Source organism: Daktulosphaira vitifoliae, unplaced genomic scaffold (genome assembly GCF_025091365.1).
Source record: "Daktulosphaira vitifoliae isolate Bord-2020 unplaced genomic scaffold, ASM2509136v1 Scaffold_4, whole genome shotgun sequence".
Classification (NCBI taxonomy): Eukaryota; Metazoa; Arthropoda; class Insecta; order Hemiptera; family Phylloxeridae; genus Daktulosphaira; species Daktulosphaira vitifoliae.
The window spans coordinates 25,121,124-25,135,987 of record NW_026099575.1 but is presented as its reverse complement, the minus strand read 5'-3'; the positions used below and the strand labels follow the sequence as shown (position 1 = coordinate 25,135,987).

Below are 14,864 nucleotides of genomic sequence, written 5' to 3'. Positions count from 1 at the left end.
TTCAATGTATGATAACATAAAAACAACACAAGAAAATTCAAATTTTCACAAACTTTATAATATTACAGCTAATTTAATACTGAACGTTAATAAGATTATTTTGTACCAATTTTTATTCTTAAATTCTACACACAAAATGTTTATAAGGAAATTTTTTTTACATTTTTTGTAAACTAAATAAAAATTATTATATTTAATAAATAAAAATATATTATTTGTTATAAAATGTTTATAGTCTTAACGAATAACAGTTATTAAAAAAAAGAAGTAACGCCAAATATTGTTTGAATAAAAAGTTATTAAAGTTGATGTTGGTGTGGAAATTCATTAGCGAATTTTTGTAAATTGCCGTTTTCTTAATTATTTAATTTTCTATTAAGTAAGCTAGTTAAATATGTATGTTTTTCTATTTAATAAAGTAAAGTTGATATCCTTATGAGATATATCTTATTTAAGGAATGATTCTCGTAGGGGAATCCGCAAGGATCAAATATCAATCCTAACAACCCTGCGGACTATAGTAAATTTAGTGGTATGTGTTGCCACGTACCACTGCTCTTAGTCGGTCATGATTTTGGTTAGTTGGAACCGGTAGGCCTGGACACACCTGCTTTCTAACAGTGAATAGGCCCTCTATCACAGCTATACCAAATGGAAGTGTTGCTGACCATTGGGATTTATATGGCACATGGCGCACCATAGAGTATACAGCTTTATCACAGTATCGAGCTCTGCTGTGATGGACTTTTAATTCTCGACTACTCGTGGAATCTATATGGATAAATACATACAAACACTACAAAATAACAAATTGAGACGATCAGGGATTCTACGGACAACCTGTCGGAACAAGAGCATAAATTAGCGACACTTCGCAGAAAAATCGCTGATCTTAAAGGCCTCAATGCAAACAACGGGACACTTGGTGAACCGTTTTCTAGCAAAGAGACAGCAACGTCAACAAATGCAGACCAGGAATCGCAAGATCAACCGGGAGCAGTAGATGACAAAATCGAGGGTCTAAAACTTAGACCTGAGAAAATGAGCGGCAGTCAAAGGCGCAAATTGAAGAGAAGCCGGGCAATTATGGAGGAACAGAAAAACCTACTAAAGGAGGGAGATAAGGGAATCGGTCCTCGGAGGCTACCCCCACTAACAATTTGACCCCAGAGTAAGGGTCAACTTGTTACGACTTGAAAAAGTCAAAGGGAACTGAAGCTCAAAAACTTGAGGATAAGGGGCTAGAACCTTCATGTAAGAAAACTTATTGGGTATCGACCTATAGGGAAGTGGTAACCGATGATAAAAAAGTGGCTCTGGTACTTGCAGGTTACCCCATTAATAAGTTGACTACAAAGCAGGGGCTACTAATTTAATCTTGGGTTGGAGACTTGATACTGACGTGTACTGATGGAACTGACGTACCAAGGTTTGAAGACACCAGACTTATTGATGGAGTACTTGTGATCCGTATAGCCCAAGAGAACTCTCTAAAGTGACACACTGATCATGTCAACCAGATAAAACCTTGGGACAGTACAGAAATTCAATTGGAAGCCTACAAACCGATCAAGTACAAACGGATAGTAATTCATATACCAGTGCTGCCAAAAGAGTCCAAGAATATCTTGGAAATTTTGGCAAAACAGAACCCAGAGCTGAACACGGTGAACTGGAAAGTCCACCATGAAACAGAAGTTGGCCCGAAAGGACAAACTTTGTTCCTAAGTGTGGACGAGAAGAGCAAGGTCAAACTGGAAGAACTGAAGCGCAGTCCATATTTGGGAATGAGCAGAGTTTGTTTCACAGACTGTGTTGCCAAGCAGCCACCAGCCCAGAAGAATGTGAAAAAATCCGCTCCTCAAAAATCAGGGAAGAAGGATGCTGAAGAATCACCAGTGCCATTCGGAAAAGGAGTCAAGGCACAGGTAAGAAATAAACGAACGTACTTCACTCCTGCCTCGAAAGGGAAGTGGTTTACGTAAGGAAAAGGGACCCAGGAAACCGCTATCCTCAACAACGGCCACAGTTGAGGGCGACCTTTCCACGGATCCAAAAGGCAATGTGGAGAGCAAACCTAAGGAACTGACGCCACCTGTAGACGCGGGGGAACACCACCCACTTGGAGGGTTGTGTGATACAGGGACTATTTCAGACACCTATATCACACCCAATACAGTGTGCTTTGTCAAGTGTCAACATCAGTTTCTGAATGGCTGATAATAGAATTCAATACATCACTGTATAGCATAACTGTTCCTGCATCACAGTAAGGGGGCCAGTAGTGTAATACTAAGTACCCTAACTGAGATTAAGGGACTAAATCTAAGGAATTTTAAGATGTTTCATAAACAAGCAGATAAACTAAGATCTTGCATTTTGGTTAACAAAAAAGTTAAAGCCAGCTTGAACTCAATCTAACAAGTGCAGACTAGATTATTATTAGAGTTACACTAAGTGATAGTAAAAATATTATAGTAGCTTCAGGATACCTACCATATGAGGTTACAGATCCAAGTAGATACCTAATTATGCTCTTTAATTATTGGAAAGATAAAAAATTAGAACTAATCTTAGGTACGTATGCTAATGCTCACCACACTATTTGGGGGCCAGTAACACCAAACAAAGAGGAGAGATAAATAATTGATCTATTGCTGACTACAGTCCTCAGTATACTGAATAGAGATAGTGAACCTACCTTTTTAATCAGGAATAGACACGAAGTCGTTGATATGACAGTTTGCTCAAAAGGGTTATTTCAAAAGATAAATGGGTGGAAAGTGTCCTCCGAACCTTCTCTCTTTGATTATAGGCACTTACTATTCACTTTGGAAATTAACAAAGTGTAGATGGAGTACTATATGAACCCGAAAATTAACAAACTGCGATAACTACAGGGCAGATCTTTCTCCTAAATAACCTACAGTTTAGATTGGGTCCGAGACAGAGTACCGAAAGGACCATAAATATACTACAGGACACCATTGTCTCGGCTTACAAATAAAACTGTCCTTTGATAGAAAGGGAAGGTGCAGAACAGGGTGTAGCTTGGTGGAATGCTAACCTGTCTAAATTAGGAAAGAGTTCACTTCAGCTCTTAAATAAAGCAATGAAATCAGGTTTGTTACAACACTGGGAATCCTATAAGAACGCTCAAAGGAACTACAAATCTGCATTGAAAATTCCAAAAGAGAAAGCTGGAAGAAGTTCTGTGGAGGTTTACAGCAACTCACTATAGCAACTAGACTTCAGCGATCACTAAGAAATGGACCAAATGAAACTGTCAAGGCAATACTACTGCCAGACGGCATGTTCACCAATAACGATAATGAAACATTATCACATTTGATTAACACATATTTTCCTGACTCTGTAATTAATAACAGAGAACAGTCACATGATACACAGGATAAACGGGTGAACTGTGTTGATTGGAAATTAACCAGGAAAGTTGAAGTTAAGTTGAATAAGATGAGCAATTAAATCCTTTTTTCAGTTTCAAAGCTGCATGCTATAACGAAGTTTTCCTTGCAATTCTGCAAGAAGGGTTAGAGTTAATCGTCTCCCATTTTTGCAAAATATTTAGGTCATGCTTTGCCTATGGTTATCAACCGGAAAGCTGACGAAAGGTCTGAGTGATGTTTATACCTAAACCTAACCGGACTAACTATTATTATTATTATAAGTAAAATCCTTCAGGCCAATAAGTTTTACTTCATTTCTTCTTAAGACTATGGAGTAACTTATTGATAGATACATCAAGGAGGGGCCTTTAAAGGAGAACCCTTTACATGAAAACCAATATGTGTATCAAACAGAAAATCTACTGATACAGCTCTACACTATTTAACTACTACGATAGGGAAAGCTGTGGAGAATAAAATGTATGCAGTATGTATATTCCTGGACATCGAAGGGCATTTTAACAATACTCCCTTTGATGCTATGTGTGAATCTGCACAACAGCATGGAATAAAACCACTTATTACTGAGCGGACAGAATCCATGCTTAAGGAATGCTCCATTTTGGGACAGCTCAATGAAACCAAAGTAATCAAGAGTGTTGGCAGGGATGCCCACAAGGCGGGGTTTTATCTCCCTTGCTATGGTGTCTAGTATTGGACTTGCTTATTAAAAAGTTAAACAAATACTATTATACACAAGCTTAATCGAATGACTTAGTTATAGCAGTGGTGGATAAATTTCCATACACTATTATAGATTTAAGACAACAGATTATAAACACTATACAGATATTGTATTGTAAGTATGATCAATTTGTTAATCCAAATAAAGCAGAGGTCGTTATGTTTACTAGAAAAAGAAAATGACTAGACAGTCTTAGCACTTTTACTCTAAATGAACAAGAAATTAGCTTAAAATCGGAAGTAAAATACTTAGGTTTTATTTTACATAGTAAACTAAAATGAAAATCACATTTTAAGTCAAGAATCAAAAAAGCAATGTCCATACGATGAACTTGCAGCAGAGCCTTGGGAAAGACACGGGATCTTATACCATGAGTTATGTATTGGTTGTAAACTTCAGTGATTATTTATAAATATTGTATAGTGACATAATCTGATGGACCAGAACAGTACTCGTTACAGAAGCATTAAGAATTAAACCAACGGTCGTATTTGAGGCACTAATTGGAATGCCTCCTCTGCGCCTACATGTTAATGCTCACACCAAAGATACGGCACTAAGATTCCACAACTTAGGTAATTGGACTTTAGAGAGTGACATAGCAGAACGTGGTGAAATAATAAAAGAGATATACCAGGACTTTTTGGAATAACCCTTGGACTATATCAAACCTGTTCTGAAGAATAACATTCCTTACAAAATGGAAATCATTACACGTAGAGAATAGAATATTAACCAACTGAATGAAAAAAGAGGATTTGTAATATATACAGATGAATCCAAAAAATCAGGAAAAGTAGGTGCTGGCATTTGGGGTCTAAATCAACGAATGTCAGTATGTGATTGGGCACAACACCCTCTGATTTCCAAGCAGAGGTGATGGCGATATTGGTAGGGGCTCAGAACCTGCTGGTATACAAAAATAGGAAGATAACTATTTTAAGTGACAGTCAAGCAGCTTTGAATTCACCTGATCATTACAGAGTGCTTTCAAAGCTTGTCCTCGAATGCAGGGAAACTTTAGAATCACTATCGAGGTTCAAAAAAGTTACACTAACGTGTGTCGTAACACAGTAAAGAGAAAACAATAAAAGGTAAATGTGTGAAAGTGTAACTATGTGTAACTGTGTGTACGAAGATGAATATGAGGAGGTGGTGCCTGCTGTCTAGGTATTCACGTGCGTGTTGTCGTACAGCAGTCACCGTGCTCGGCTGACACTCCGGGTTAGCTGTGGGTGTCGAAAGGCTGTTGTTATAGGAAGGGAGAATAAGAGTAACACCTAGGTATGAGGTGCAGACGAAGTGCAAGACACAAATACCAGGTGTACGCAAAAGGAGCCCAAAGTATGAGGTGCAGACGAAGTGCAAGACACAAATACTTGGGGTATAGGAGAGGACAATGAAGTACGAGGTGCAGACGAAGTGCAAGGCACAAGTACTATGAAATGTCGAGGAAAAGAGTATATAGGTTAGAAAAGGAATAAACAAAGACTTTACTTTAAACAGTAAGCCGGACAGCGACAACCGAGTACTGAGACTGATGAATGACACAAGGCACTGGAGTCGACTGACCACGATGGTCAGGTCTATTGGGTTTTTATAATAATTAGAATTATTGCCAATTTGGCAATAAATATAATTAGTTAATTCATCAGTCTCAGGCAGCGGATGTGCTGTATGTATTTTATTAAAATAATTCTCACGATTATGAAAACGTGACACCATCACACGTGGGTACCAGAACACAACGNACCGATTTGGCAATAAATATAATTAGTTAATTCATCAGTCTCAGGCAGCAGATGTGCTGTATGTATTTTATTAAAATAATTCTCACGATTATGAAAACGTGACACCATCACACGTGGGTACCAGAACACAACGGTGTCACTAGAAATGAAAATGCTCACTTTTTAGATAGGAAAGGAACAAAGAACACCTATGTTGGATCAGATCCAGTGGTAGAACTCACTGAGAAATCGCTCAAAGAGCTACCCAAGAAGTGCTGCAGAAAAAAACACAGGAATAACTGGAAATACTTGGTAGTACCTAGTGAATCTAAAATGTTTATCAAGATCCTAGGTCTACTGCTGGATGATCTAAATAGCATGACTAGTCATCAAATAAGCACTTTGACTGTTCTACTGACAGAACATGGACACTTAAACATCTTTACGCAATGGTTGTATCGGAATCACCACTGTGCAGGAAGTGTGGAGTAGAAGAGGAAGACTCATTTCACATTATGTGAGAATGTGAAGCCTTGTGCACACTAAGATCAAACTACTCGAGAAAACCTATTCTTGACAAAGAAGATATTAAAAACCTAACACCCAGAGAGATACTTAATTTCGCCGGAAAGACAGGATACTTTGGTTATCCATGGGGATGATTTGATGATCCACCCTTCTACAATGATAAGTAAATTGTAATGACACTTCGGTGATAACACTTTGGTGGGTAACCGAATCAAGACAATTCGGCATAATGTGCGCACTATGGACTAACAGGTCTGAGAACATGGGCATTATGTCCACCACGATAAAAACTAAAACTAAAGAATGATACTTAAAACTACTTAAAAATTGATAAATCAAGAAATTATGTAACTAAAAAAAATTCAAATATTTATAATCAACATTATTTTTATTTTAAAAGTAAATAAGTTGTTTATGATAAACGATTCACTTTGTATATATTTATATTATATTATTCAGCTACATCTTCAACTATAAAAAATTGCCTTCCTTCATTATATAAATAAATACATTTTTCTTCACTAATTTTAGAAAAATTTTCTTTAGGAAATTCTTTTGGTAAGTATAACCAATAGTCCCACACTTTTACATATACATAAATGCTTGTTTCAATAACATAACTTGTAACTAACATTGTGATTGTATCTACGTAAAATAAAAATAATTAATATTATTATTATTATGGGGATAATTCATTGTTTTAGTGAATATTCCAAAATGTAGTATTTTTGAAAGTATATAATAGTAGACTTGGGCAAGGCTATTATTAATTACAACAGCATATTTTAGCATGAATTCTTTAAATAAGCCAACTTAACTTTTATTAACGTTTAAAAAATTACCAGGATTTATTTAAGTACTGTGCATAGGGCTGTAATTATAATACATTAGTTCTTGTTATTCACAATTGACAATAAACGCTTCGTATCTGTGATAACGACGTCATAAAAAAACAATAGTTACCTGTTTTTGAAATCTCTTGTGTATTTTAGATGTAGTTTATTTAATCAAAAAAAAAAAATTTTATTATTACCTTTGATGCGACGCTGAGAAGGAATTCAACATTAATTTTTATAACTTATCTTATAGCTTCTGATTTCTTTCCCCTCTTAACATAACCAAACCATCTAAGTCTATTTTCTCTCATCTTATCCACGATTGACGCTACACCTATACTCTCTCTTATATACTCATTCCTTATTCTATCTTTTTTAGTCACTCCACTCATCCATCTAAGCATTCTCATCTCTGCTACACTCTTTCTCTGCTCTACTTTCTTATCAACCACCCAACACTCTGAAACATGCATAGAATATAAGTTAGCTTACTGAAGAAATCCTTGCTAAAATATGCTCTTGTAAAACTAAGAAATGGTAATACAACAAATATATTCCATAAGCATAGTTAATACGTTGTATGTTTGATTATATCTCAAAAATATCGAAAGAATGAATATTAAACTTTTACTAAATAAATCTTTTCTCTTTAAATATTTATAAAAAAAATTAAAAGAATACCACAATTTTTAAAATCTTCTCCTTGAAAATATGTGTCAACGCTGTATAAATCTCTCATAATATTAACAATATAATGGCTCTTAGAAATAGTCTGAAAAAATAATTTATAAATTAATAGTAAAAGTACACATTCATTTTTCAACGAATTAAAACCTAACCCAGACAAGAAAGCATATAACGATTAAAATGAAAATTTTTTTTATCAAAAAATAAAATACCAAAATGTTATATCAATGAACGTAAGCAATCGTTAAATATAATATAACTTAAAACAAAAATAAATTATTTTCAAACATTATATTTAAAAAAATTCAGGTAAGAAAAAGTTTCGAACCATTTATCGTTAAACATAAAAATGTAGTATCGTTAAAACGTAAAACAAAAATAATTAAATAATGTACAATGCTACCGGAATCCAATGTCAGGTAGGGTAGTGGCCTCAAAGTCAAAATATGGAAATATCATTTCACCATCAATTGAATTTGGCAAAAAAATTATTAATTATTACTCATTTTTCTCAATAATACGTCAACAGATCACAAATCATACCTAGTTAAAGACATTATCATCAAAAAATGAAAATTTTTCCCTCGTTTATCGTAAATCGACATTTTTTTTCTAAAAATTTTCCTTAACTTATAGAAAAATAAACGAATAAAAATAATGATTTTTTACATTGAAATCTTAGATATTTCTATTTGATTTTACATAAATTTTTATAAAATTTAACTCTAAACCATCATATTAAATTAAAACTAATATGAAAATGGCTATCAAATGCTATTTTTGTGTGAAAATTCTCAATTTTATTTTATACATTTTTAACTTTATAATACTTTATAACTTATTGAAAAGTGTATGGATTAACACAATTTTTTATGAAAAAAAATGTCTTTTAATAGTCCATTTTTCATATACTTTATATTAATCAGGATGTTAATAAGGAAATAGCAGATCATGTAGTTTTTGGAATAATTCACCAATTTTTGAAAATTAAACACTATTTAAAGATTTATATCGAAGCGTTTGTTTTTTTTTTTTATAGTGATTTTAATTACTGTTAGATATCATTATACTTGATCCAACTATGTCACGTCACCACTGTGTCGCGAACCCCCTGTGCTGGGTTTTTTTTTTGTATTTATTCCATAATTATTTTTGAGCTAAAAAAAAATTTTCAAATCAATTGATTTTTATCTTATTTAGAATCAATAACTTCAATAATTATCAAGGATCCCATCACTGTAGTATCCCCTCGTGACAAGACATTTCTTATTCATGTTAATATTATTTTACTATGTGGTTGTGATTTATTTTCCCAACCCTCACTTGACCTATTTGTTTTAACGGTAAGTCAAATGATTATAATTCGTATTTAGCTGAATATTTTACCCTCAAAAATTGAAAAAAAATTTCTTAAACAAATAAAAAGTAGTTTAACCAGCTTTCTCCATAAAAACAATTAAAATAAATAATTTTTAATATTTTTAAAGTATTTATTGTCAAATTAGATTTGATATGATAAAAGTATTCAACCACAAAAGTAAGTAACTTTACTTTATAATTTATTAATTATTTAACTCTATTTAAGTGTGCTACTACCAGTCTATAATATTCCAATTTTTTGGGTAACATTTTGCTATATAAATAATTTCTAAAAAAAAATTATTTTTAGTTTTATAGTAAATTTTTACTATTGTAATCTAAATTTTATAATAATACACCAAATTGAGTAGATTTTTATAACAACTTTTTGATTGCTTCTTTTAGTTAAAGTAAATCATTAAAAATAATTCAGTTTTGAAAAATTTGTAATTTAAAAAAATAACACTTTTGTATAAGCTTATTGCCTTAACCTAATTTCTTCATTGTTTAGTGAAGAGATGAGTGGAATAATGCAGTCCAACCGTGTGAGTCGGACTTTGAATAGGTGCCGCATCTGCGGCTATAGCGCACAACCTCTTTGGTGCTAAACTAAAGAGATAATATCTTATTTATATTAATGATTAATATGGTTTGATTATGATTATGGCATATATTTATATTATATAATTACTTCAAAAACTTTAGTACGTAAAATTTCGTAATTTTCTTGTGTTCCACTAAATAAAAGAGATATAATTCTAAAAAATTCGTTTGTATCCAAAGTAATTCCTGTATCTTTATTGTATTTCGGAGATTTTAACATTTTATTTGATTGTTGGAGGTTGTATGGTTTTCCTGTTTGAAATTCTAATTTTTTACTTATATTTTCTCTCCATTTTGAATCAACTGGTTGAAAACGATGATCAGCTATAAGATATTTAACAGTTGTATGCAATTTATCAGGTGTTCTATACACACTTGTTACATGTACCACCAAATTCTATAATATCAAATATATGTCTACTACAGATTTAATTTAAACATAAATATAAATGGAGACTTTTTCAAAACCAAATAAGTTTTTATTAATAATTTTTTTCAAGTTTAAAATATTATATCTTAACATTGAGATAAAATATGAAATGAATCTATAGCGTTTGCTAAGAAATTATACTTAATTTAAACCTTGAAATATTTAGAATGTCCTACGAGGTTCTCGAGGGTCTCTTGGGAGATTCTGTATATTTATTTTATTATTTAAAATATTGTATTTAAATACTATTTTTTATGAATTAATGAAGATATAAAAAATTCTTAAGTAAGCAATGAATATAATAATACACTCAAGTTAACGTGAATACACATGGTTTACATTTAAATGGTTTTGTGAGTCAGAATTTTCGAAGTTCAGAACATTTCATATAAAAACAATAAGGATATACTGTTTACACAATATCCATAACAATTGGAAACTTTTGATTTTCGTAATGTATTAAACAATTTAATCCTTCATTATTTATTATTATGTAGTAATTTGACAGCAAATAGTTACATAGTAATAATCAAAGTATCATAACTACTTTTTATCCATAAGAGTATCAAAATATAAAATAAAAAAGAGTGTCTGGAAAATTTAAACTGATTTGGTTAGAAAAATTAGAAGCTTAATAATATATACAAAAACAATGAATATTTATTATTAATATTATTTATGAAGAAAACTTATGAAAGAATTTCTATTTATACTGCATTACTGAATTTTTTTTATGACAATGCAAATTACTTTATTTTTTTAAATATTTATCAAAATTATTATAAAGAAGATATGTATATTTTTCCTGGTTTTCCTTATTTTAATTAATGAAACATTGAAATTATTGTGTCTCTAACTATCCATAATTTTATTTCATCCATGTTTTCTGAAGTACTAGATATTTAATACAGTTAAAAAAAAAAAATACTAATAGCTTGCATGGTAATTTCATAATATTTTTATTTTTGATAATATTAATTTAAGAATATTTAACAAAATACATTTTAAATGTTTATATTACTTAAAAATAAGTCATATTTCATTATAATTAATTTTTTACACTTACACTTGATGGTGAAATTGTACTATCCAGTTCATTTTGATCCTAAAAATAATTATACAATTTAATAATATATTAATATTAATAATATTAATAACATTCATTTTAATCGTTATAATTGATATAACCATATTTATAATGTTTTCTTGTCTGGGTTAGGTTTTTGCATCATTGAAAAANATATTTATAATGTTTTCTTGTCTGGGTTAGGTTTTTGCATCATTGAAAAATGAACGTGTACTATTTTCTATTAATTTATAAATAATGCGTATAAAAGTATTTATAAACTTTTTCAACTTAACTTTTAAAAATGTTCCGGAAACACTATACTGATACTTTATTTATATCTAAAATTAGAGCCTATGTGTTATGCTTTAATTAAAAAAAAGTTTTTGTCAAATCATATCTTCGTGGTGAAAATAGATATCAAAGAAAAACGTACTATTTTGAGTAAAAATTGGAAAATTAAAAAAAAGCAATAAATAGTTGTATAAAAACTTTATTGTAAATTTTTTAAAAAATAATGTTAACAGCATTGGTGTATTAAGAAAAGAGTCAATGTGTTGGCCCCTTTACATTTTTATTCAAAATTATTTATTTTGACTAGAAACTTATATAACTTTGTAAAATATTTTTATCAAAAAAATTTTTTTTGTTAAATTTCGTACGGTTTTCAAAATCATGAAAAAACGTTTGGGGCCACTTCCCCCCCCCAAAAAAAAAAAAAGATTTATATCATGAAATTTAAGATATCTTATGATATTTGTAATTAATTTTTATGTTATTAGTTAAAAAAAAATTTAATATGAATGTCGCTTACACAATTTAGCCTGTAAATAATCTATATATTCTACAATATATCTTACATAGCTTAGAAATGTCGAGTCTTCATTATTTAATGGTATTGATAATTCGGATGGAAGCCTTCTATATGAGTTAGATAAAAATAGCTGTAACATACCAAATGTAGTCTGTATTATTAGTATTTTATTAGTTACTATAACTATACTAGTTATTATAACTTTATTTTTATAGTTAAATATTTATTTTTTAGTAAATTTTGGTTATTGAATGGAGAACATGCGGAAATATATTCGCATTGAGCTAATCTCCAGTCCTCAATGACTCAGCAAACTCGTAAATCAACCAACCTTCAACGACTGTATCAAATACGGTGAAAAGTGGTGCGCTGTCATAATGGACACGAAAATAGTAAAGTTTGTCAAACTTATATACGTCGGTTTAGCAGTGCTTGATATTAGCAAAACGTTAGTGTACAAGTACAACTCTGACGTGTTAATACCTGATAATGGTGACGCGATCAGCTTGGTTTACATGGATACTGATAAGTACAACCCATTCTATATATGAATATATATTATATATAATATATATATATTCTACATTTATATATGAATATTTTTAATATTTTTTTCAAAGACTCCTTCATATATCTGCTTCGTGTTAAGGACTATTTTTAGGATTTGGCTGACAGCCCTGATTTACTGACTCACATGGACTCATCTAGCCTGCTCAAGCATCACCAAAGTTACTCAACAGCTAGAAAGAGGATACCCGGTTTGTTTTCAGACGAAATCGGTGGGTTCATTCTCTTCGAGATCGCTACACTTTGATCAAAGTGTTACGCTTATGATATGGAAGGCAGTGAACTCATCAAGTCTATGGGAATCTGTGGAAATGAATTCCGTAACCATCTGTCTTTGAACCATTACAAACGGTGTTTGTTCGAAGATTATGACGATGGTGACGATGCATCTGAATGAGCATTATCCGTAGAGAATGCCCGTGTAGTCACCGGATCTTTACGTGATGGTGAATCTCTACCAACATTATCACTACTGAACACTCCGTACCGGCATAACGTGTCTATTCTTTGTTTTGATCATGAGTTTCGTACCTTACGTATTGCAAAGTTAGCGCTTCACCGTTTCGACGATAAGCACTACACGCTCCATAAGTGTTGACGCGCTGGTTTGCGGTCATTATGCCATTCCATTAGAAGACCAATAGCATTTTATAGTTTTAAGTTACTATCTTTGGAAACAAATATTGTTATGATTATAATATATTATGTAAATATACATTTTGTACATATAAAGTAAGATTTTTTAATGTAATATTTTATTTAATTACATTGTAATTAAATGTAATGATTAAGATTCAATGATATTGAAACACCAGAATAATTCAAAATAATAATAATGTAAAATAAAATTAATAGAATTTTTAATATTTCTCGCAATATTACTTATGTAAGGTTTAAATTTACACGAAAAATATCTTAGATTTAAAGTTATAATCATTATACAATTAATGATTGAGTTTATTTTAAATCTATAGCTTATTTGTCAACTTTGATATAGTAATTATAATTAAAATAAATGATTAAGTTGGAAATTGAATTAAATAAAGTAATATATGGTCACTGGTGTACGCAAGAGGGGGGGGAGTCGGGGTTGAACCACTTGCCAAAATTTATAAGCTAAGCAACAATTTTGGACCATAAACAATAAACAGTAATAACAATTAAAAAGATCATATCATACTATAAATATTTCCACAATAAAGTAATCGAAAACAGGAATTTTTGTAAGCGAACAATATGGGCAGTGTCACATCTAATTTTCTTTAAATTTCAAACCTTCCTCAAATTTAATTTCTGTGTATGTCACTGTATTGAATTGATTAATTGTGTTTGGATTTGTTATTATAATAAATACTTAAATAATATCTATTTTGCAATTAAAACAAAATAATTACCCTCTTTGTATTTTGATAATTACCAGATTATTATCCAATAAGTATTTAAAACCTACAGTAAATACTATATACGTATTTTAGAAAAATGTATTTATTTTTTTTAACGACAACATAAATGTTTAACTGATTTATTAAATAGAAAATAATTTAATTGATAAAATTGGCTGGTCAATAACAATTCTTGGAACAGTATTTTGAAATGTATTAAAATATAGACTGTAAGTGTAGTGCAGGGATGCTACAATTTTTTGATATATCTTAGGAGTAGTTCTTCTCCAACCAAAGTATAAAAACTATAGTAATTACGAATAAAACAATATGATTTATCAATGGAAACGAGGATACTCGTATTTTCCAACAACTATTAGCGTGCGTTAGTTAATGACGAGTACAAGGATGTGTATATAAAGCGTGAGGGCATTATTCTTTAAATGAATAACAATTTATTTGCATAAAAACATAGTATTATATTCAGTATTTTTTTTTACAATACATCAAATTAACACTATAATCATTAATTTACATTTTATTTATGAAATATATTTACTGTACGGATACAAATGAATATTACAAAATAATTGTCCATTGTTTTAAGCAAATTTCCTTGTATAAACTACATACGATGGGGTGTTCATGTGTTGGATACAACATGGTTTTGTAACACAACTTAAATTGTACAGCTGTGAACAATCCAAATC

General features: G+C 30.9%; 1 protein-coding gene across 1 annotated transcript; it reads right to left on the bottom strand.

Moving 5' to 3' along the window:
- Positions 1 to 6,808: 6,808 nt before the first annotated feature.
- LOC126904269 (uncharacterized) lies at positions 6,809 to 12,335 on the bottom strand (the record flags this gene model as incomplete). Its single annotated transcript, XM_050683167.1, is given in 5 exon segments — positions 6,809 to 7,055; positions 7,928 to 8,018; positions 9,984 to 10,292; positions 11,392 to 11,430; positions 12,252 to 12,335. Coding segments are annotated over 5 exon segments (717 nt in total), but the record flags the coding sequence as incomplete, so codon positions are not given.
- Positions 12,336 to 14,864: the final 2,529 nt, after the last annotated feature.